The sequence below is a fragment of the Podarcis vaucheri genome, assembly GCF_965113315.1.
Source record: "Podarcis vaucheri genome assembly, chromosome: 5".
NCBI lineage: Eukaryota > Metazoa > Chordata > Lepidosauria > Squamata > Lacertidae > Podarcis > Podarcis vaucheri.
Genome location: NC_138763.1, coordinates 23015872 through 23041111, shown reverse-complemented (window position 1 = coordinate 23041111; position 25240 = coordinate 23015872). Strand labels below are relative to the sequence as shown.

General features: G+C 43.4%; 2 protein-coding genes across 3 annotated transcripts in view; one reads left to right on the top strand and one right to left on the bottom strand.

Moving 5' to 3' along the window:
* KCNAB1 (potassium voltage-gated channel subfamily A regulatory beta subunit 1) overlaps positions 1-5786 on the top strand; it is a 225662-nt gene extending 219876 nt beyond the window's left edge. For both annotated transcript variants that reach the window (XM_082224490.1, XM_082224491.1), the window contains exons 13-14: positions 3468-3556; positions 3765-5786. In XM_082224490.1, the coding sequence (XP_082080616.1) occupies positions 3468-3556; positions 3765-3854 (179 nt within the window). In that variant the 3' untranslated portion in view covers positions 3855-5786. The remainder of the gene's footprint in view (positions 1-3467; positions 3557-3764) is intronic.
* A 3457-nt stretch (positions 5787-9243) lies between these two features.
* On the bottom strand, positions 9244-17404 carry SSR3 (signal sequence receptor subunit 3). The gene is made up of 5 exons (XM_082224674.1): positions 17152-17404; positions 14635-14761; positions 13568-13666; positions 12688-12819; positions 9244-9639 (listed from the first exon to the last, which is right to left on the bottom strand). Exons 1-5 carry the CDS (start codon positions 17306-17308, stop codon positions 9573-9575), a joined length of 582 nt encoding a protein of 193 aa, XP_082080800.1. The 5' UTR covers positions 17309-17404; the 3' UTR covers positions 9244-9572.
* Between the last annotated feature and the right edge of the window lie 7836 nt (positions 17405-25240).

Sequence of the window (25240 nt, the reverse complement as noted above, 5' to 3'; positions counted from 1 at the left end):
ACCTGCTGGCTGATTAAATTAGGGACACTATTTGGCTGATTAAAAGGGTTTAATCAAATAATCATTAACAAATTAAACATTAATTAATTGCAACCCTGATTAAAACAAATTGAGTGTACCATGAAATCCTAAGGAACAGATGCAGCATCCCTTTGGGAAAGAGGCTAAAAGACTTGCTAGCGAAGAGGAAAAGCTATGGGGGTCTTCCAGATGTTGTTGGACAACTGTTCCCAACGTCACTGACCACTGGCTATGTTGGCTGGGGCTGATGGGAGTTGAAGGTCCACATCTGGCAGGAAGCACATCAACTATCCCTGATTTAGAAGGAAGTCCTTTCAAAACACTAGGACAGTTCACAGTTAGGGCAATAAAGATAAATCCCCTTGTAACTGAGATAATTCCCACAAAGCAGAATCTGATTAAATAACAGCTTCTGGCAGAGGATAATTGTTCTTCTCATATTTGCAAAGGACGTTGCCATGACTGACAGAGGCAAGATAGTGTACTGATTTAGACTTGGGTTTTTCAGGCTGAAGTGGGACACACACTGGGCCCTGGGCCCTCACTGATTCTCAGCACGGGTGTTCTCAGCTCCTGTGGTTTTGCGCTTGCAAGCAGGGATGAGCCAATCTGTCAATTTTTGTTTCTCTCACTTTCCAAATTTTATCAGTTCTCCACACTTCCACATCAGTTAGCAATTGTGAAATTTCATCTCCATTTTAGTGAATTCAATCTAATATGCATGTATCTGTATGCAGTTTTGCCAAATTCACACATTTTTTGCAAAGCCGTTTCCCCCAACAGAATTCATTTTTTTTCACTGATTTGTGCATTTTTATGTACACTTTACTCCAGTATGTGCATTTTTGTATGTGTTACTTGACTTGATAACTGCATTGCAAAATTCAAAGAATTGCAAAATTTGAAGATTGCTTTTGTTTTAGTTCACACCTTGTTTCGGGCAGCACATATTAGGTAACTTTACCTAAAAATGTTAACTGGATCAAACTAACTTCTCTCCGATTTCCACTTGCAAGTCCCTCCCAATATGGATGCAAGCCAAATCTTCAGGTGACCCACAGAGACCTAGCGGGAATGAATGTATGATGCTGCCTTATACTGAATCAGAACATTTCTCTATGTAGCCCAGTGCTGTTTATTCTAGCAGTAGAGCTCCTGGGGCTCTCAGGCAGATATATCCCCCGACTCTGAGACCCTTTTAATTGGAGATGCCAAGAACCAAACCTGGGATCTTCTGCCAGAAAAGAAATGCTCTACTTCTGACCTGTGATTTATCCCCTAATTTCCTTCCGCCTGCTGCTGCAGTAAAAATGCTGTCTTTTTCCAGGATGTCTATTGTTTTACCCAACAATACAGCAAGCCTGGTTATGGAATGCAAATATCTACAAAGTCATCCAAGTACCTTGCCGGATACTGGATACAGCTACCGACTGCATTATCTTTGGGGGTGGGAAGAATAGCTGTTTTTATGGATGACAGCAACAAAGTTGGGCTAGCGATTACTATGAAATAATCATGAGCAGGACTGGATTTTTTCCCCTTTTAATCTCCCCCCCCCCCAGCACAGTTCCTTCCCAACAGCTGTGTAGCCCTGATTGACTCAGGCTGCGAAAATAGAGCTAACACAGCGCAGAAATTCGAGAGAGACCATTAATCATGTTTAACTGTGCTGTCTCGTTCTTGCCTTGCCAAAGACACGATTTAAATGTTTCACAGCGAAGACGGGGTGGGAGATAAATGGTCCGATGAAGTTCAAATATGACTTCTGGCCCTGGCAGATGACTTTTCAAAAAAAAAAATCAGCTAATACATTCAGTGCAGGAATAAGTTTAAAACAAAACAAAACAATTCAGATTCTGTAGCAGCCAGCAAGATGGGGCAGTGCTGGTTACTTGGCTTCCGAATGCTGAGGTCACTGCTGGTAGCTGAGAGGGGCGAGACACTAGGGAGGCAAGCATGGTGCGGACACAGAGGGGAAGCTCATTCCCTGCTCCTGCCATAGCACCTGCACCGCACCAACCTGCCCATCACCTCACCCCTCCGCCTCTTTCTGTCAGTTACCAGAAGCGTCCTCCACATTGGGAAACCAGGTAAGCAATGCGGCCCAATCCCACTTCTCTGGATGCTGGCTAGACAATGTAAGCCGTGAAGCGCTCGTCACAGTTTGGCAAACCAGCAAAGGAACAAGCTTCTCGTCATCTGCAACCGGGGAGAAAGCAAAGGCAGTACGTGATGGCAATGGACGTTCCCCAGAAGGCAGTAGCCCAAAGTGGCTGCACAGAATAGGTTTCGGTTCACCTCGGCACCATCACCTGTGTGCTCCTAATTTCATTTATTTTGTTGCTCTGCCTGCTTTTTGCTTCTGGCTCTACCTACCTCTGACATGTGGTCCTTGGAAAAGCTGCCTAGAGAGGGAATGTGGCCCTTGAGCTGAAAAGGTGTCCTGTCACAGTATGGAATGTCCAGAGGGCAGAATTAAGTGTATTGTCAAAAGTACACTTGCAAGTTAGGAAAAGGCATGTCTATCAGTTGTAGGTCCCTCAGCTACTCCTAGCCGTGCACTCGATGAGGCTGTTGCAGCAACAGAGAGGCCTCAGGTTATGTATCTTCCCCACCTGAGCTACACACAAGCAGGTGAAGACTGCCTCAGCTTCTGCCTCAACCTGCTTCTGCTCCTCCCTCTTCAATCCTCTTCTCGTCCTGGAAGACAGCAGAGCAGGAGAGGTGTGGGCAGGAGAAGATGTGGAAGCCTTCAACTCTACAGCAGCCTGGTCTATCTCTTCCTCCTCCTGCACCTGTTCTTCATTATTCAACCCTGCAGCTTCTCCTGCCCCTGACTCTCGTCTCCTGGCTGTTACAGGTTCCCCCAGGTCACTAACCCAAGTCAGTCTGCAACACCCCATTCTCCCAATGTCCTCTCCTCTGTACACAGTGACCGCTCTTCAGTGGCTAGCCCAGGGGTCAGCAAACTTTTTCAGCACTGTCCCTCAGACCTTGTGGGGGACCAGACTATATTTGGGGGGGGGGAATGAACAAATTCCTATGCCCCACAAATAACCCAAAGATGCATTTTAAATAAAAAAACACATTTTACTTATGTAAAAACACACTGATTCCCAGACCATCCGCGGGCCGGATTTAGAAGGCAGTTGGGTCAGATCCGGCCCCAGGGCCTTAGTTTGCCTACCCATGGTCTAGCCTGTCCCTGACAGGTCCCTGCAATAGATATTGCAAATGGTGCATAAGCAAGTTTTGTTTGTAGCCAAAGGCCACATAATATTTTTTTTCTTCTTATCACAGCGGTGTTAAAAAAAAAACCTATCTGGAAAAATGTCTGAATGATAAGGTCTTAACCACTGCATGAGATAAGCCTCTGAACTAAGGTTGCTCACCAGCATCAACCGATACCAGCCCTAACACAGCCATGGGCTTTTCTGTCTTCCCAGCTTGGTGTCTACGTAACGAGGGTGTGAGCTCTGTCCTCTTAGGATCTTCCAATCCGGAGCAGCTAATAGAGAATCTTGGTGCCATACAGGCAAGTACAAAATCCTGCTTTGTGATGAGCCGAAACAAATGGATGATCAAAATAGGCAAATTTATTCAAATGTATGTAAGTTCTGAACACAGAGCATAACCCATCTTTACCTGCATTCCTTTGGAGCAAAATGTCGTTTTTGTTTTAATTGGCGAACTGAAAGCACGTAATGATCCTGAACGTATGCCGCCCGCTTTTATGCTTACAGGTTCTTCCGAAGATGACGTCCCACATTGTGAACGAGATCGATAACATCTTGGGAAACAAACCTTACAGCAAGAAGGACTACAGATCCTAATGCATTGCATGATTAAACTGGACTGCATGGCTAAAATAGCGCTCTGTACTTAGTACAGTACCAAGTCAATAATATCCTGATTAGAATTATTCGGCAGTCTCTGTTGTTTACTAGATTCTCCAAGGCGGCGTGCTGCGCCGGGATCCAAAAGCACAGCCGATCTCTCTTTACAGCTGAGATTGCCTTTGCTTTTTTGCTTCTTCTTCTTTTTTACTACAGTCAGATTTTCCAGCACAAGCCCTGTTGAAACGAATGAGATCCTGCAGGACATTGTGCGCTAGCATTCATTTCCGCAGAGTTTGTGCACAACTTCTCGCCGGGTCGTGCCCGCTCCCTGTTGACCCTTATTATCCTCTCGGCACTTCCCATTTATGCAGTGAAAATACACATTGTAAAGAAACAATAAAAGATTTCTTCTAAGCTTTAGTTACTTGGAAATTAGAAGAAGGATGTACAGATATATTTTTTCAACGAACACAAAAGCCAGATACAGGTATAGGTCAAAGACGCATATCAGACAATTTCAAGCATAAAAATTCTTCAAGCTATCTTGAAGATGAGTAAGTTTGGGTGTGTTTTTTCCATTTGCATTTTTTTATGCTGCATCTGAGTTCTAGGGTACTAGCCTAGTTTGGACTTTGTTTAGGGGAGTACGGGCTGTCCATTTAAAGGCAGAAAATCAAAGAATTACAGAGGATGGCATCTTTGCCTTCCAGTTATTTTAGGATTTCAGAGGCAGGTTGTATATGGTAGCTCCAGATTCACTGGTGGGGTGGGGAATGGACTCGATCCATCCAAAGCTAAGCAACCATTGGCTACACTTCTGTGCACACTTACCAGGGAGTATGTAAACCCTATTGAACACACTGGGATTTAATTCCAAGGAAAAGTGCACAGGATTGAATGCATATGCTCTACACTCCCCATTTTGGGGGTGGGGAGACTTAACTTAAGCTGGATTGTAGCCATTAGCTTTACGGCATTTAAAAATAAAAAGAGTAAAGGTTGTAGTTCTATCACCTGCTTAAAGCAGAGGTGGTTTACCTTCGGCTCGCCAGATGTTGCTGGAAAACAGCACCAATTTATCCTTAACTGCTGGCCATAGTGGTTGATAGGAGCTGGGAGTCCAAAAACGTCTGGAGAGGGCCACATGTTCCCCCTTAGAGGTTTGCACCATCAGAACAGAGGTCCCCCCCCCACCTGAGTCAACGTGCTCAGGATCAGGCTGAAAGAGGCTAGGCTAGGCAAGTAAAATTCACATAATCATTTTGCTGCTGCAAAAACGGAAATAAAAAATGCCATAATTTAATGCTGTTTTCTTAGAACCTGCTTTCCTTTGGCAGCTTGTAGACGTAGTTACTGCAACTTTGATTACTTAAACTTAACTAATATAATGTATAATAAATGTACAAAATGTGCAGAGTTGTACAATTTTCTGAAGGTGTACTGGAAAGGGTTTCATTTCCCCTTTTGTACCTCCATCGAAAAGCCTGATGCGGTTTATAAGCACTTCATCACACTTTAATGGATCCCAGGAAATGTTATGTTTGCCCAATCTCCTCTGCCTTTTCTCACTTTCGTTTCCAAACTGTATTTAGAATCATCATTACATCATGGGTTTTGGTTCCCAATCCTTGTTTTGGCACATGGCAGCTGTGGTTTTCAGTGATCTTTTGCTGCTGAATGGTAAGCATTGCCAAGCACTGGACTTAACATGCACATGCCAATGGCACAGGATGGCCTGTGATGGACAAGAGCATCTTGATGCAACAAGAGCATCTTCTTTTAAGTACCAGTGGTGGGATGCCAAAAACATCAAGCTTTGCCAAGTGCAAATGGAAGCTGGCTGGTTTGGGCAAGCTCCTTTAGCAGTGTAGCTAGAAGTCAGCATTACTGAAAATTGCGAGTGTTGTGTGTAAATCAGCCCATAAGTATCAGCAATCAAAGAGCTAGAAAGAGTCTAGAACAGCTTTCCCCAACCTGGTGCCCACCAATGTTTTGGAGTACAAGATCCATCTGCCCTAGGCAGCACAGCCAGGTAGAAGGCTGATCCCACACCATTCTGCTCTTGAAAGCAATCATTTGATGGGTAGGTGTTGTTGTTGGCATCCATCTGTCTCATTCGATGGGCAGATGATTAATACAGATAAGGAGATCTCCTCTCCCTTCTTCCCACTCCTATCCTGCCCCATTTGCATGGTTGTATTCAATTGGCAATGATCCCACAGTGATGAAATGCAGCTGTTTTGTGCCTCTTGATTTGTATATCTCTATCATATGATATGTGTATTCTAGAAATCCTTCAAACCATTGCATTTGAAAACACCGTTTAGGAACAACACACCCTCCCAGCTACAACCCTGTCATCTCCATGAATACTTTGATTTTGTGGGCTGCAAAGACCTTATCATGGACTCTTCTTTTTCTTCAATGGGCTTGGCCAACAGAAATGAGGTCTTCTCAGCTGAGATGTTTTATTACGTTTGTGGACAGGTCCACTTTTTCATGTCTAATTGAAGTCTCAATAGTGGTTTTGAGATCCACTACTGTAAAAGACAGGTGGGGAGCCTGAGAGTCTACAGATCTTGGACTCTGATTTGCGTCAACCCCAGCCACTGTCCAACATCTGGAGTGGCTCCTCACCTCTGTAATAAATTATATAAGTGCATACAATTGGGGGTGGGGAGGTGCCAAGGCCTTTGAGCAGGGAACACTGTATTTATATGGAAAGTACAAATATCCTTTTAGTTTACTACATCTCACTTCCACAGCCTGCACTCTAAAGGACAGACACGATCTGCAATCTGTGTGCTCAGTGGGGCCTAATCCATAGGATTGCAGCTCAAGACCCAGATCCAGAAGCATACTAAATACCCACTGCTACACAATGGCTTCCTTTTTGATGCTGTACCTTATCAGCAGTAATTTCATATTGCCTAACTCTGGCCCCAGATGAGTATCCTTACCCCAAAATGGTGAACAAGCATTTCATCTTTTTTGCATACGATAGCCTGGATCTGGGGCAACTGCTGTGAAACCTGCTTTCATGGATAATTGCTCTTGTTGCTAAAGGCAAATGGCCATAAAGCCAAGTTTCATATCCACAAATCTTCCAGTTCACCTGGTGGGCAGGTGTATCATGCACATGTATTCAACTCCATTCATCTGGTCTGGGTGGCAAAGCTTCAATGAACAGTCTTTCTCTGCCTGGCACAACTTATTCATCTCATTTCGGCGGCACGAGCAAATCTGTTTTCATTCTTCACCAAAGATTTGCTCCGGCTGCTGCAATGAACTTAGAGGGAAGTCTGGGTTAGAACATGGAACATGTACTGTCCCACAGAAAGCAGCAAAGGTGCATTTGCACATATAGGTCGCACCATGTGTGAAGCTTAAGCTTCCGAATCGCAGCCTCCTCCTCCCTCCCCTCCATCAAGCAGGGCCTTTGCATCTGAACTGTTCATCGGACAGTCCTGGCAACAGAGCTTACAGAAGGCACCGAGTTCTAAAGAACAAAAATACTTTTTCCTCTTTTAATGTGTTTAATCAAAGCAATGGTCTGTGTAAATGAATTCAGCTGCTGTATACTAGGAACTGCTTTCTATTTCTGCTTGGACATAATAAAGGCATTTTATGCACCTAGCTTAATTACTTTGGATCCATTAATTTGGAGTGGTGGAGCGGGGGCAGGGAGGGTAGTGGTGGAGAGCCTACATTAGGATTAAAATAGGACTGTATCTTTCTGATTCATTACTTTGAAAATCAATACATATTACTTTTCTTTCCCAGTAGGGATAACCACATTACACAGAGTGATTGATAGGAAAGAAAATGTTCATTCATCGAGAGCATTAGCTAAAGACAGATTTAAAGGGCAGTGTCTCTCATAAGATACCAGTGACTATTAACATACGTTGATTTGAAGTATGGAATGCAGTAGGGTTGGGGGGGAAGGGGGAGGTCAGGATATTTGATTGCCTTAGAGACACACTCTCTTCTTCGGAAGATTTATTCGAAGTTTTTCTTCATTTGAGACAGCCTACATGGCTTCACAGAAATCCTCAGGGTGTCTCTGCCCCCCCCCATTGTCTTCACATTTTAAGCAATTAACAAGGGTTATTCCATCACCACTGTTACAGAGAAAAGTCAGCTACTTGCTGCTGATCAACAGCAGAAAGGATAAGAGAACAATTAAACTTAATTCATGGAATCGACTGCTACAGCCCCAAAGTTTTTTGCCCAATGAAATCCTGACAGTTCAGTAATGCCCCGCGACATCATCATACCTGCCATATAACAATGAATTTAGCTTATTTTCAGCAGTTTTGAGGATACAGCACGGCCTAAAGCAGTGGTGGCCAAACTTGGCCCTCCAGCTGCTTTGGGACTACAACTCCCATCATTCCTAGCTAACAGGACCAGAGGTCAGGGATAATGGGAATTGGAGTCCCCAAACAGCTGGAGGGCCAAGTTTGGCTACCACTGGCCTAAAGGAAGTAGAGTTTACAAAAAAGGGGGAGGGTGCTGCCCAGCAGAATGAAAGAAAACTTTTCACAGAGGTGGTAAACCTGCAGCCCACCCTTCCATAAAGAAATGTTAACTGTTTGTGACCTCATGCTAGAAAAACTGTTTAGGGCATCTGGTCAACAGGCCTCATTTGCAGACTTAAATTATTAGATGACTGTTGCATGCAGTTTCATTTCAAATCCTAGGGTTCCTACTACTGGAGAAAGCCTCGCACATCCCACATGCAAAATTTCTTTAGACAGTGATTTATACCAAATTAATATCAGTGATCACTCCTCTTAACTGAATCATCTTTTGTTAAGCTTCTGTCCTCTTTGCAACACCTTCAATCATTGCTTCCATTTGCTTGTTATAATATGAAGGGTAGTGGTTTTTGGGGGCAGGGTATACAAACTACTGCATGTAGCAGATTCGGAATTGCGGCATATCAGATATACAGCATTTAGAGGTGCATACGGAAAGGGAAACATGGGACTAAACTAGAATATTCAAATTCATTTCATTTCAGTTTAGCACAGGGCGAGTTCAGTTTTAATTAAAGTAGGATGTATTTTTATGGCATGCTATTTCACTATTGGCAAACTGCTGTGAATTAACAAGTCTGAACCGAATAAGATGATGGAAACTCACATTTTCAGTTTTCACCCTATGATGGGGGTGAGAATCTTTTCTGCAATGGAAGAAAGAAGGAAGACATTCCTTACCCACAAGATAAAAGGACTGGAAAAGCCGGGCAAAGGCTGCAATCTATGCACTTCCCTAAGAGTAAGTTCAACTAAACACAGTGAAAATTTCTTTAAAGACTGCAATGCAGAGAACAGAAAACAGGACAATATCACAATGGAAGAAGCTTCAGGCTGTATTTTCTTTTAAGCTTTTATTCAAACATGATTACAAAAGGTTACGGGATGAAGTCACTGCTCGAAGTCAACAAAGCCCATCTCACTGGCAGAAAAAAAGAGAAACTTATTTGTAACATATTTGTGTTTTGAAAAACAATTTCATGAGCTAAAATGACATTACCTGGTGCACTCATTTTTGTTATTTTATGAAGGAACCATAATCTGTGTTTCCTTTCTGTTTTCTTGTAAAAAATAGTTTCTCATGTCTTCAAGCTATAAAAAAGCAACACCTCTCTATCCAGGCTGCTGAGTGTGACTGGATAGGACTGACCCATCCAAACAATTCTGTCTACTTGGAACCTGTAGACAGCAAAGCAATCAATCCAGATGAAGCGCTGATGGACAGGATGTAGTTTCTGATAAAGCAGCATGTTAAGGATGAAAGCCCAAACACTCAGGGTGGTAAGTATATCTCCCAACTACCATTGCAACTGCTACAAAAACAGGGTGTCGTATAAATAGGGATCTATTATCCCAAGTCCAAGAATCAAACCCAGTACTATGCATCCCATCCCAGAAGCAAGAGGCCTGTGAGATAGCTCAGTTGGTAGGGTGTGAGACTCTTTAAGCTCAGGGTCATGGGTTTGAGCCTCACACTGGGCAAAGATGATCGCTGCATTGCAGGGCACTGGACTAGATGACCCCTTCCCGGGTCCCTTCCAAGAACAGTTACAATACGATACGATACGATAATCTTTATTGTCATTGTCCCATACAGAGCAACGGAATGGGGGGGGGGGAATCTACATCAGACTTTCAAAAACCAACAAGCCTGCTATCCCAGACTGGTTAGCCCCCTAAAAACTCTGATACCCCATAATTAAATACAATATACTCCCATAGAGACTACCTTACACTGCGTTTAAAACCAAAATCGCATTTGAATAGAAATTGTTTCTCAGGCGGCTAGTCCTAGTCTTTATAACCCTGTACCTTCTTCCAGAAGGCAGAAGCTGAAAGAGATCATTTCTGGGGTGCGCACTGTCCTGCACTATCTCTGCAGCTTTCTTATGACACCTGGAAGCATAGATTTGATCCAAGGTGGGAAGAGTGCACCCAATTATTCTCTCCGTAGTCCTTACAACCCTGGACAGCATTGTTTTTTCCGTGACCGTACAGCTCCCAAACCACACACACAGACCATACGTTAATACACTCTCAATAGTACAATGGTAAAAGGCCATCAACGGGTCCTTTGAGAGATTGTTTTTCCGAGGATTCTCAGAAAATATAACCTCTGCTGTGCTCTCTTCATCAGGTCTTTGCTGTTTTATGATTCTATGTAAGTGGAGGAGCTTGTGGTCAAAGGACTGGCTTGTAATCACAACTGGAGAGGGAAGCAAGACCCTTGAATTCCACCCATCTGCTCCTCAAAAGCAGCCCTCCAGCAGAATAAGCTGTTGCCCCAGTACCTATAGCCCGTCCTATGGAACAGCTGAGGAATGTGCCACTGTGTCTGAAAAGCAATCAGACCTGGTGCCAGAAAACCTATCAACTGACTCCCATATAAAGGTAAGCTGGTTAGAGCAGTGTTTCCCAAACGTTTTTGGGCAACGGCACACCTGTTTACCGGAAAAAAATCTCGCGGCACACCACCATTAAAGCCCCGCCCCGTGACGTCAGCGCGCAGCGTCACGCCGGGAGGGACGCACAAAAGTGAACGTTTTTTCCCTTCCCCTTGCCGGGGTGGGAGGAGGCAGCAGAGCGAGGGACTGAGGGACGGCGGCAGCTGAGGCGGCGGCGGCTGTTGTGGTGGTGGCGGCGATAGCGGGCGGAGGAGGAGCCGTCGCCGGGAGTTGCTGCTGCTGCTGTTGCTGCTGCTGCCCGGACATGCCGGCCTCCTCCTCCTCCGCTGTCTCGCGCTCCTCCCTTTTGCGCGCGCTGCCCCGCCGCTCGGCACCACCACCGCGGAGCCGCCCCCGGCTCGACGCGGATCCTCGCCGCCGCCGCCTCTCGCCGCCCGACTCCCTCCCACGGCACACCAGCCGGTGTCTCACGGCACACTAGTGTGCCGCGGAACACCGGTTGGGAAACACTGGGTTAGAGAAAGCCCCGCAGGAAGCCACATCTGGAGTAACCTAGCCTGAGCATAAGGCCTACACACAGCTCATCTGTACTGTGCAGGACCTTGGCACAAACAGCAGTACTTGTGCCCATGGGGAAACATTGACCCCTTGAAACAGTTCTAGAATAATGTTAGAAATTACCCAATTGCAACCACTGGACGCCAGGCTAGCGACTGAAATCTCCATCTGGCTGGCCTCTCCAGATTTCTTAAGCAGAAGAGCTAATCTATTGCATTTATATCCCACCTTTTTTTCCAAAGACTACATGGTTCACCCGCTCCTCAGTTAATCCCTACAACGACCCTGCGAAGTAGGTTAATAGGCTGTGACTGGCCCATGGTCACCCAGTGAACTTCATGACCGAGTGAGGATTTGAACCCTGATCTCCCAGGTCCCAGTCTGACACTGGCTTCCTAGAGTATTTCTGCTACAGGACAGCTGTATAAATTAAGTAGGTAAATAAATATGGAGAAAGTAAATGTAACTTAGAGAAGGATCAGAAATATGTTCCTTGAAGCTTTAATCTGTTTTGTTCTGTATTGTTTTATTTGATGTTTTAAGGCGTTACTAACCATTTTGAGATTTTCTCTTAAAAATATAAAGAAAAAAATAAAATGACTATAGAAATAAAATGAGTAATAGTGATGATAATAAATTTCCTTGACGAAATAATTGTGCCTAGACATTCTGCTGTGGCAACTGTAACCAGGGTTTAAGGTGCCATTTGGCAATTGGTTTATATATCTGAGTTTAGAATGAGTATCAATGATGTCACAAAAGCTTCCCCACATCAAGAGGCTCCTTTCTGTTTGTGGGTTACTGGTGGCTGTGCAAAAGGGAAGAAATATTTCCAGAAAATGACATGTTGCAGTTGCTATTATGATTTTTAGAATGCCTACTTTTCCAGAGGGTGGGAGAATCCTAAGGAGGACTGGAAACTTTTTACAGAGATTAAGAACCTGAATGTCCCAAGTACCTCCAGTAACATTCAGTTAGCTGGTCACTGTAATAAAATTTTTAATAATTTTATTATTTATACCCCACACATCCCTGTAATTTAGTCACTAATAAAATAGTGTCACAACACTGTCCATATATTCTGTTCTATTACTGGTAGGACTATTTGCTTTGTCCTTATAATGCCCTTGCACTATTTGCTCTGCAGTTGTGGTGGCATGTGCAAAGTTGTCTGTTTTTGCTACAACTGTATCCATTATGTGTCTGGTTTCTTTGAATTACAGGCCCTGAAACTATATCTCTTGAGAGTACAGCTACAGCACCTGACTTATGCAACCCATCTATCTCAAAGTACTTGAAATTTTTGGAAGGAAAGGATACACGGTTGGATTGAAGTTCTTCAACAAAAAAAAGGAAGCAATGATGACCAAGACCAGGAAGAGTGTATTATTGTAGAAGATGGAGAATGTTGTTGCTTCGTAGTCTGCAACTTCGTTCTTCTTCCACAAAATTCTGCAGAGGCAAAAGCAGCATTTCAAACAATTTAGGCATATTTTTTCCACTGACAAATGACCTAGATGCTAAATTCCAGTTTCTGAAAAAAGGATTATTTTATTTAAGAGTCAAAAGTAGTACAGCGAAGGCACGTGCCAGCTGTCAATAGGCAAACAGGGGGGTTTTTTTGGAAACACAGTAATGAGCGCCAAACTTCCATTAGATTTCCAAAAGCAGTTTTTACACTGTGTGAAAATTGCATAAAATGTTGGAATTATCAGATATGGGTGCATCAGGAGAAAGGGGGGAAATTGCTATCTGAATGTAGTCTTTGTTTCTAGCTATTAGAGATCTTTTTTTATAAAAAAAAAGCACATAACTCAAACTTAATAAAGCAAGATTGAATCTCCTGCTATGAAATAGTAACTTAATGAAGAATTAGAAGCTTAGGTTGGGAAGTTACTGCCAAGTATTCAATCTAGCACCACTGAAGAGCTTTTTAGGATGATAAAACGCTTTTTAAAGCATTTCTAATGCATCAAGTTATATAAAATGATGAACTATACACAAACCATGCTGCTTTAAAAAAATACTGGTGACATCTGAAACACATTCAGCCCAAAACAAAGTAGGCATTAAGATGGTGGTAATCAACAAGGCAAGTCAAAACAAACACAAAACCACAGAAATAAATCCCTCTTTATGAACAGAGGGGTGTAATTCAGGTTGCCTGCAAACAAAGCTGTACAATGCATTTGACCGTCACCTCTCATCTTTCTCCTTGCGCGACATCTTCCTATTGTCTGCTTCAGAGAGCTTTCGAGTTACTTCTTTGGAAACGGCATCTTCCCTCTTCTGGGCTACTCTGAAAGAGAAAGCATTTTACATTCCCGATGTTTTTGGGGTGGGGAGATCAGAATAAATTCCAAGGATACTAGCCATTTCATAAAATGCCCTCCGCACTGTGAAAGACTCACTGCCCATATTGCGGAGCCACAAGGCCGGCAAGCCCCATCTCAATGGTTCCAATCACAGGGTTGTAACCAATGTTAATGGGTTTGCTGAAAAGAATAGCCAGGACTAACTTAGGCCCATTGATGTTTGTAGGTTTACTCTGAATATAACTGTTAGATACAACACAGAGTTCACTGAAGGAGAAACAAACAGTTGGAACCATTAACTAGGAGCAGGATGCATGAATATTTACTAGGGTCTTAGTCAGGATAGTCTAACCTGCAGCCCACAAGGCGTTTTTGGCGGCCCTCAGCAACGTTCAAGATTAAAAAAAAATTATGCCTTATTTTTTGTGTCATGCATTCTTAACAAAAGTGCATACATCTGTTTGAGTATTAAATTTGTTTAATAATTAAATCTATTAATTGTGTATTTAATTATATATATTAATTGGTTTTTTTAAAAGTATTATTAAACCTATTGTGAACACTTTAATTTATGATATGGAAATGGAATTCAGTGTGTGGCCTGCGAGTTCTGTGTTGAAGTACTATTGCAGCCCGCTTGGTACAAAAAATTGGACCACCCTGGTCTAAGTAAAAGTACAAGTGCTCTTCCAAAGAAAACGTCCATTCAAAATATTTTTTGTCCAAAATTAAAACGGATATTGCCTAGTTCTGGAACTGTCTTGCTTCATAGACCCTCCAAAGACCATCTCCAGAAATACAGAAAGGCTGATCTGAAATGGTTTTTAGTAGCCAGGGTGATGTAGTCTGAGGGAATATCGCAAGATGTTTGCTAGCTCCCATTCATTTTCCCCATAAACATTCTAACCCACCCCAAGCACTAGAAATATAAAAGAACTGTCCAAATGCTTACTTGTGCTTAAGAACAAACTTTACATTCTTGTAGGCAAAAGCCACCAGATATGTACTGACAAGGGTCATAACGCTGTAGAGAACTGCCGACTGAACAAGATCCATGTGCCATATTCGCCAGTAGAGCCCTAAGGAAAAAACATTGTGCATGTGGTTAAGATTTTTGAACGCAGAACGTGTCTCCAGTTTTAACCCCTAGAAAGCCACTGCCAGTCAGTTTAGCTAGATTGACCAACGGGCCCACCTCTATATAAGGCAGCTACGTTGGGAAAGATGAAGGGCACAAGGAGAAGGGGACGACAGAGGACGAGATGGTTGGATAGTGTTCTCGAAGCTACCAGCATGAGTTTGACCAAAGTGCAGGAGGCAGTGGAAGACAGGAATGCCTGGCGTGCTCTGGTCCATGGGGTCACAAAGAGTCGGACATGACTAAACGACTAAGCAACAACAACTCATGTTGATTAGCTGAACAATGTATCTCCAGTTTACATACTGTTTTGGATAATCTTCTATTCTACCTTCTACCACATATGTCTTCCTTTGCCTGAACAGCAGCATGCAAAATAATAAAGGAAAGGGAGTATCTGAATGTGAAAGAAATACGTCATCTTTGGACTGACCCAACAACTAACAGAATGCCACATTCACAAGGATGAATAGCTTCAGAAGCATTGTGTGAAACTGATTTCAAGCACATTTGTCTTTTCTTTTCATTTTACTTACTACAGTCAACAAACATGATAACACCCAACAAAGGTGTAGCAATGCCACCTAGTGGTCTATTATTCTAAATAGTTTTTGAAACCCTTTGCTCTTCAAATCCTTAAAGCACACGCAGACCTTAGAAACTTGACTTGGGGCTTTCTACACTCCCACCTGTCCTGTGCCTGAAACACACAGGTTTGGGCAGTTTACTGCTTGTCTAGCGCTTTCTAGGCACAGGTCTGTGGTTTTGCCTTTGCCCAGCCTCTTTCCCCCAGGAAACCCACAGAGAACAACAATCCACAGGAAACTCGGTTGCTGTTGTTCCAATTCAACACTAAACCGCGTTTTACTAGGGGGGGAAGTGGATGGGCTAATGGAAATGTAGATGAGCAGCCAATTTTGTTTATTTGTCTCACATCAGCACATTGTCCCCTTTAGTGAGAATCAGTGGTATACAGGCACTTCTATAATCTTGCATGGAGCTTGAAGTACAGTGGTACCTCGGGTTAAGTACTTAATTCATTCCGGAGGTCCGTTCTTAACCTGAAACTGTTCTTAACCTGAAGCACCACTTTAGCTAGTGGGGCCTCCCGCTGCTGCTGCGCCGCCAGAGCACAATTTCTGTTCTTATCCTGAAGCAAAGTTCTTAACCCGAGGTACTATTTCTGGGTTTGCGGAGTCTGTAACCTGAAGCGTATGCAAACTGAAGCGTATGTAACCCGAGGTACCACTGTATATATTATAAGCTGTCACCTTTTCTGCCTCACTCAATCTATACCAAAGAAGTGGATAATATGAACCACATAGCAATACTTCCATATTCTCTTTGTGATGTTCAAAAAAGAGACATACTTTAATAATAATAATATTTCTTATATCCCACTGCAATGCGTGTCCACAGTGAATAACAGCTTTGAAGTTAAGAGAAGGCCAGAAGCCACCCTAAAGAGGAAATGCCATTTTAAGCTTAAGAACAATATGGACAGTTGGAATATGTGCCGATTCAAGTTACAAGAAAGGAGATTCCGACTAAACCCCAGGAAGAAATTTCTGACAGTAATTGCAGTTTCCTGACAAACTCCCATTGTTCTAGGCACATTTTTGTGACAGGGAATTTCATGAGCCCTGGGCGCAGTACCGCACCTAAGATTTCAGATTAAAACTGCAGAGTGGAAGGAAATGAGGACCTTTTTCTGCCTTCCCACTTCCAGCTACTCTCCGGAGACTGAAGAGACAAGACCCTCTTAAGAATATTAGGGGGGTGGACAGAGGAAGGACCAGCTGCCATTCATTCATTTTCAGCTTTGTATTCGTGTTATTTTAAAAAAGCGCATTGTGGCACCTGTATCCTAGGTTTAAGGCGCCATTTAGCTACTAGCTTTCCTATCTCCCGTTTCTAACACTGGGTGGGGCACACCTTCCTTGGGAAGTTTTTAGGCAGAAGCTGAATAGCCACATCTGTCACGGATACTTTAAATTGAGATTCCTGCATTGCAGTAAGGGAGCTGGACTGGACGACCCTAGATTACTTCCAATTCTGCAATTCCGTGATTCTAGGTCGAAGGGCCGTCCGTCACTGCCTCTCTAGCTGTGGCCCCTGCACTGCAGCAGGGGGTTGGGCTGGATGACCTTCGGGGGTCCCCTTCGAACCCCGAAATCTGTGGCCTTTCCTATCCGGATTCGCCCGAAGACCGCGCCCCGGGAGGAGCCTCGCGTGTGGGGGAGGGGGATCCCTGCCTCCCCCGCTGCTGACAGAGCAGCTCTTCCAGGGCGAAGAGAGGGAGACGTGGCGACCCAACCCTTCCTCACTCACAGATGGGGATGGCGGAGACGATGAAGGCGTTGCCGAAGAAGAGCGCCGACGACTTGGCCGACAAGTTACGGCTGAAGTCCTGCAGGAGAAGCTCCTCCTCGGACTGCTGCCGGGCCCCGCCGCCGCCGCTGCCGCCACTACCGCCCTTGGGAGCCATCGCTGCCGCTTCCTTCTGTCTCCCGAGCTCGAAAGGAAGACCGGGACTGACCCTGCGCGGCTGCCGTACTCGCCCACGAAAGCACACGCGGCGCAACGGCCTGGGAGGCGGGACTTCCGCCGACCAACGGCCGCTCTCCTCACAGACTACTTCCGCTGCCGCCTGTCAATTCCACACACCCCAACCGCCGCTGTCCCCCGTTTCTCTCGATAGAATTATTATCTCTACCGCGGAGCTACGAGTGTTTGGATAATAGCAGAGAGTAAGTCTGTGTAGCATTTAAAAAAAAAGTAATAAGCAAGGAGAATTGGGCCAAGCCTGTACATCCGGGTCATCAGGACTCGGCTGACGTGTCCTTTGCTTGGATTCAGGGGCGGGGCTTGTGGGCAGAGTTTTATTGGCTCTTCTCTGCAGCCGGGATTAAAAAGCGGAGGGGGCGTGGCTTGCAGAGTCTGCATTGAAGCCCATTCTGTTTTGGCTCAGCTGCAGAATAAACGGTGCATTTGTTATATAGGGTAGCGACCTCTTGGTTTCCCACTCTGAATACTTGCTTAATTCGTGCGTGTAGGTATCTTTTTTATTTTATTTTATTTTTTTAGTGGTAGTTATGCTGCTTTACGAAGAAGTTTAATACGACCTCCGTTTTAGAGCATAAATAAATTGATGTTTTAGATTTGCTTTTGAAAACGGAGCGGTGATTTTTGTAACGTGGTCAGAAGTTGGCTTTTGTTTATTTCCATACGCTCCTGTTCTGTCTGTACTGACAGCAATTAGTAGAAAAAGTTGTATGTTAAAGATGGCTAGGGGGTCTACTAAGTGGGTAGAAGTCTTGAATTGTTGAGATTGCTTGAGAAATTAGCTGCCCTGTCTCAAGTTTTCCACAACGGGCTGTGTTTTCCCCCTGCAAAAGCCGATGCTTTTCTGTTCCTCGCTTTAAAAGTCTGGCAATAACTGGGAGCATAGGGAGGCTGGAACAGAGGTTTTCATGTAAGACTCTGTTCAGGATATTCTTTTGCACTTGTATAGTGTTCAGGATATTCCAGTGTATCATGAGCAGACTTTTCCAGCTATCCTGTGTCTATGGTTCTTCTACTCCTCTTTGCCCATGGGGATCAGTGTGATCTCTGCAAGGGTGCAGTGTGGGTGGTGAATAAATAAAATGAGCGTTTTAAAATAATTGTACAGGGTTGGCTCGCAATATTAGGTTGCTACTTATCTGGGAGTATTCCCTATTGAACTCAATAGGGCTTACATCTGAGTAAGACATGTGGAGCCATTGTGAGGAGCCATTGACAGTTGTACTGTACTCTTGTTTTGATATCAGTTCCCATAGCACTGAAAGCACAGTGCTGTCATGGCTAAAATTAATGATTAGTTGTTGCTTAAGGTGGTGAACACCAGTACCACTACTCCTTTTTAGTGAGGAAATATTGCCCGCAGGAAGACTGACCACCCATTTTTTTATGCATAGACGTGATATTTTGGCACTAAAATGTAAAAACTAAAGGGTGGGAAATCCCAACACCTCTTTCATTGTTTGAGTAATACCTTTTAGAAATACAATCAATCCATTTTTTAAATGTAAATCCCATTGAGTTCAATAGTGCATACTGCCAGATAAATGGGTATAAGATTGCTGCCTATAAGACCTTTGCCCATTAGATGATGCTGTAGCATTTGTGGATGTTAAGATTTTTGTAGAATTTACCCCTCTGCACACAAAATTCTAATAACAATTTTGTGTATTTGTATGTCTAATTTTGTATGTCAGAATTTTTGAATGCTTAAATATTTGCCAGATTTTTGCCCAAATATTATATTTTGGCATTTAGTATGCTAGCTTCCATTGATGTAAATTGCTGTGGGAGCCTTTTTTAGCTAAAGAGCCAATTATTGGCATGCAGTGGTGTTACTGTAAAGTAGCAGAGGTACAAAACCTGACTTTGGGAGCCTTCCTAGCCTTGCACAGCCTCAGAGTAAATTCAGACTTGAAGTACACAGCAAAATGCAGCCTCCATAAAAGGAGTCTGAGATATTGGGTGGGGGGAGAGAGAGAGAGAGAGAGCTCAATGAGGCACCTAGTGGCCAAAAGTAAATAACTGCCACTGTGGAGCTTCTCCAGCTTTTAGAAGACTGCCTAATAACATGCTTATCAGCCCAAAAACCTCATTTTTTCTCTTCTCAAACAGGTAGTTCTTACTTGAAAAAAGCCTCCATAGAATGAATCAGCTGTTAAGCCTGCTTTACCTAATTGTTCTCTGGAAGCCGCCCTTGTCGAAAGCTTAGTTCCAGGGTGAATTTTTGTGGTTGCAAAATACACATAGCCTACAGCAGTTCTGTTTCACATGGAAATTGACTGCTTCAAAAATTTGTGCCAGTCAGCTAAGGGTAAATCTCCTTCCAAACAAGGTTTCAGAAGTGATAGCTATATTTAGTGATTGGTGAATAAGTTTTAAATGTGGAAAGAAGGACCTGTAGTTATTCCCAAGGGCTTCTGCAATATGATCTTTGTAGGCATGAAATATACTGTCCTAACTCCTGGAAACAGTTATGTGTCGATACTTAAATATTCTTGGGACCTAAATTTAGATAGATATTTAAAAACAGAGTTGATTAGCTCCATGTAAATAGTCTTGTTGAGAAGCATCAACACATGATTGTACAGCTGTGAATAATAATAATAATAATAATAATAATAATAATAATAATAATTTATACCCCGCTCATCTGGCTGGGTTTCCCCAGCCAATCTGTGTACATCTGGGAGTGCTTGGATTTAGTATGCAGTTAAACAGCAGTATACCTTGAAAGGGAGCACTGTTTCTTAAAATGTACTCTTAGAGAATAAATTTAATGCCTTGGGCCTGCAATAAAGTAGATTTCTGGCATCTGGAGCTCTTGGCAGTCCTTTTTTTTCTTCATGCTTGAAACAAGCTGACTTCAAAACATGGCTTTGAAGCTGACTTGTTCCAACCAACTCTTAAGATTAACTACAGTTTAGGATTCAGACAGAATGGTAAACTACACTAAATGGAAAAACAGAAGCAGAAACTTCCATTCTCCTCCTCATGGTCACTGGAGGAAGCAAAGGGAGGGAGAAGCCTTAGGCTTGCTGAAACTCATTCCTATCATCACAAGCCAAGGTTTAGTGTGAAATTCAACCAGGCCTTATTTCTAGTTTGGTAATATGGGCAGATACCCTAACAAGGCCCATATGTGGAAACCCTACAACTGGGCACATTATATGCCATATTGTTTTTACGATTTTTGATGCCCCAGTTTGATGCCTTGCATCTGTTTTCCAAACTATTAGTTGCTGGGGACAAAGCCTGATCAACGTTTTCTCCCTTCTCATATGCCAACAACAGTCACAATGTCAGGCTGCAAGTCATGTTGACCTGAGCTGCTTTAAGGTTTTAGGTTTCTATTGTTTGTCTTGTAAATGCCTTAGGCCTGTTGGTATGGGAGGGGTTCCCCAGTTTGAACAAAGGAATTCGTAACAGGATTGGTTCAATGACAGCAGGGATATTCAGATGCACTCTCTGATTGATCTGATACACACATTAAGATTTTATCTGCAACCTGATGAAATTCTTGTCGCTGGGGCCGTGGAGAGTCGCTGAGTGGGGAACAATGCTTCAAGTGTCTCGTGACTCATGACGAATCCCCACAAGAGTCCAAAGGCTGCAACGTGTTTAGAAAACATAATCAGATCACGGTTTGGCTTGTGTCTCTAATACGTTTGTAGCTGTATCAGAAGATTAATGTGCTTCTCACAAAAGGGACAGGCAGGGCTGCATCACGTACTTCATGTGAGATCTTAAAGCCTTCCTGGATGGTGTAGAATTCACAAGACAAAATAGTAATCCTTGATATGGTTGTATCCTTAATTGGGGCCTTAACTTGTAACCATGAAAATATTGGTGGTATATGTGTATGGATTTACAGGAGAGGGAAATGCAGATCTGACATGGGATTTCCCCAGTATGGAGGACTGGTACGTAGCCTACTTTGAGGATATGTTTTTGTGTATGCAATATCTTCTGTGTCATCTTCCTATCTGACCACACTGTCTCATGCCCAAACATTCACCCATTCATTGTTGGATAATATGTAGGTGAGTGTATTGTGCTGTTGTTAGCCAACATGGGGTCCTCACCATATTGCTGGACTACAACTCCTCTCCTCCCTGGCTGGGGCTGATGGGAGTTGTAGTCCAAAAATATATGGAGGGCACCATATTGGCTAGACATGTGTCCTGCTGTCCTACACAACAGATGTGATCAGTTGGCTGTTCCCTTCCCTCAAAGCCTTACCACCCGTAGCATGGGATCCCATTTTTAACAGAGGCCATCTTTGCTAATAATTTGTTTAACTTCCAATTGCTTAAACAGATAGACCAATGAATAGAGAGCATGCATTTCAGTGAACTAATTATGGTAATATGAAGCTAGAACTCTCACAACCAATAACAGTTACAATGGTTTCAAAAGTTCAGGCTGTGTTTGTCTTGAGTTGGTTTTTATTTACCTTCTTTTGGGGCTTATTTATTGGGGGCAAAATAAATAAGCTACTTAATAAAACTACTGTTTCTGAAAATCGCTGTGTTCTGTATGCGAAATGACTACTTCACTTGTCTGTATGATAACAGTGAACTGCTCTGAAAAATATCCAAAGCTGCCTTTGACATCACAAATTTGTTCGTAAAAAAATTACTGAACTAGCTTCAACAGCAGCACGTTCTGCAACTGTGAGACACCCACTTCTTCATGTTCCCTTGCTGTTCAGTTATGGCACATTGATGCTCTGATGGTACCTTCAATAAGGCATCCTTGGCTGATCTTAAAGGTGATAGAAAGATTCTCACTGAAGACAGGTCCTCATAGCAACTGCCGGAGCTGCTGATTTAGCCAAGCTTAGGGTGCCTCAGATGCATTACCTGAAGGGCTCGAGTGGCCTACTACCCCTTTAGTTCATGGGGGGTGCAGGCCCCATATAACTAGGACCTTGAAATCTTGCTGCCTGCAGCCAGTGGCGGAGCTTCATGCTCCGGCACCGGGGGGCAGAGAGCAGGCAGGGATGTGGCACCCAGTGCAGGGGGGGCAGCCGCAATGGCACCCCGCCGGCATCGCGCTGCCGGGGGCGGTGCACTCCCCCCGCACGCCTCTTCCTCTGTCAGTGCCTGCAGCATAAATTTAGGGCTAGCTTGTGAGGGAGACAGTTCAATGAGCAGGAGCCTCAGCTCACAAAGCCTCACAGAAAGTACTTGGTCAGGCTGAATATCTGGGCACATCTAAGACCTGAGCTAGGGCAACCCAGCTCACTTGCCTCCTATGCACATAAGCAGGGTGCAGATCTAGTAAAAATATAAGCCTTTTTTAAAAATACAACAACGGAAACATAACCAAGCCTTGCAGACAAAACTGGTCAAGACACTCAGCTGAAAGGTCATGAGATAAGTGTTTCACCCGTACTATCACACGAATAACACTCTGCATACAGGGTAGAAATCATAGGTGTGTTCTGAATACAAGGAGCTCCTGTCTATTGGAATCAGTTTGGTCCCATTGGAGCCAAGGTAGCCAGCCTGCAAATGCTGGGAGAGGCAGAAAGGTATGTAAACCAGGCCGCGAGGACATAAGAAAAGCCCTGCTAGTTGCAGCCAAGGCCGATATAGTCCAGCATCCAGTTCTGAGAGTGGCTAACAAAGATGCCACTCAGAAGTACACAGGAAGAACTCGAGTGCAGCAGCACTTTGCTCACCTGTGATTTCCAGCAGCTGGTATTCAGAGGCATACAGCCTCCAGCCGTGGAAGTAGAACATGGTAGCAAAATTCATTGTTCATTGAGTGAATTTGGGAGTAGCCAAGTGGTGCTTTGTTGTTGTTGTTGTTGTTGTTGTTCTGAATCTTCCCATGTTAAGAACTTATGAAGAACCTGCTGAATCAGGCTAATAGCCCATCTGGTCCAATATCCTGTTCTCACAGTGGGCAAGCAGGCACCTATGGGAAGCCCTCATGCTAGGCATGAACAACTGGTATTCACAACCTTTGACCATAGATGTAGAACTTCATTGTTTCATTTCATTCGCTGAGTTCTTATGTTATGGAGACTTCTCTGTATCTTAGATGTGGTGGTGTTTTCCCACTTCCAGGGTGACTGCTATTCTGCCGTCACAGAAATTAGGGTGTAGGGGGAAGGAGAGTGTCATTTTGATGAAGAGGGAAATGATCCTTTAGAAGAGGCCCATTCCTTGGCTAACCAACTGATACCCTCTCACCAGAGATATTTGGTAAGGGTTTAGTAGTTTGTGGTAGTCAGTGATTTGAGCATTAGGAATACAGGGAGATGGGTTTGTAATCAGTGGGACAGGTGGAACATGGCAATGAGTGATTGTACATAAATGATTGCCGGTCAAAGATTTCAAAGGAACGTAGTGCGCCATGTAGGAGAAGGTCACAATGTAAAGGCAGACACTAATTTCTCCAAGCCAAATAAAGGTAAGTTGGAGCGGCTACAGTTTTCCCTGGATAGAAACACTGTGCAGACAAAAAAAAAGTAAAAGGAGCAGCAGTCTTCTCTACAGAATTACCTCTACATAAATACCAGGCCTCAAAAGTAATTTAGTGATCAAAGTAAATTATAGCGCACCTGACCAAGACGCTGAGGGTGATGGATTATTTATTTAAAATATTTGTACGCTGCCCTTTTCTCATAGTTCAAGGAAGCCATACGCAATTAATAAGTCAATATCATCGAACCAGCAAAGACGAGCCAGCAATAAAGCAAACAAACAGCAGCAGTGAAAACATCATAAAAACTAGATGGATTGCAAAACACTTTAGACAATGCATCTTGAGGTCTGCTAAGTGTATTTGTGGATTGTCAAAAGGTTTTGACAAAGTGTCTCACCTATAAGACTTCTGAGTGAACCTTGCAATTATAGGATATGCGGAAGTGTTCATGAATCAGAGTCCATATGTGAAATGAACTGCAAAAAGTGAACTCTTGAGGGTTATGTTAAAGCTTAATTACAAAAGCAGTGTTGGTAACACAAATTTCTTTGGCGTTGTTACTGAAAGTAAAGATGGTCACCCTCTGTATTGGAGACCAGTCTGTTCTGCAGGGATCCAGGAGCCAAAAAAACATGCCTCAATCCCATACCTCAACCCCCCCCCAAAAAAGGGGGGGAATTTCTGTGGCCACACCTAAATTTTGGAACTCTTCATCCCAAGAGGCTTGGTTGGCTCCATCCATAATGATGTTTTACTGCAGGGCAAGAATCTTGCAGTTTAGGCAGGTGGTTGACAGGTAAGTTTTTGACCAAGGCTTTTGTTATAATCTGCTTCATGTCTCTCTCTCTCTCTCTCTCTCTCTCTCTCTCTCTCTCTGTGTGTGTGTGTGTGTGTGTGTGTTTAGAGGTTGGTTTTAATTGTTAGCCAGCCTGAATGGTGTGCAGACACCAGAAAAAGTCGAGGTACAAATTTGTGTATATAAATAAATAAACCTGAGTAGTCACTAAGCAGAGCAACAACAACCAAAAGAAAGAGGTATACATTACTGTATAGGGTATTTAACTATCGCTGTCATAGTTTCTGAGTACAAGTTTATTTACAAAGAAAGAATGCTTGCCACACCTGTGATATTTCTGGGGTCCATCGGTGAGTCATTATGCTGTCATTTTCTCATAACAAATATTCAATATCATCATTTAACATCCATTTTCTAGTTTCCCCCTCCCTGTTGACTTCCCCCAACTTCCATTTCTGGTTTCTTACACCAAATGTTACATTCTGTTGTTTATATATAATGTTCTGTTATCACTAATTATATTTCTTGTTCTCTGTAAATAAAGTTGTAAATGTTTATTTAAATCCTGCCAACGAGTCCATGTTTTTTTGTTGTTTCTGCAAGTATGTTGTGAAAGGTTCC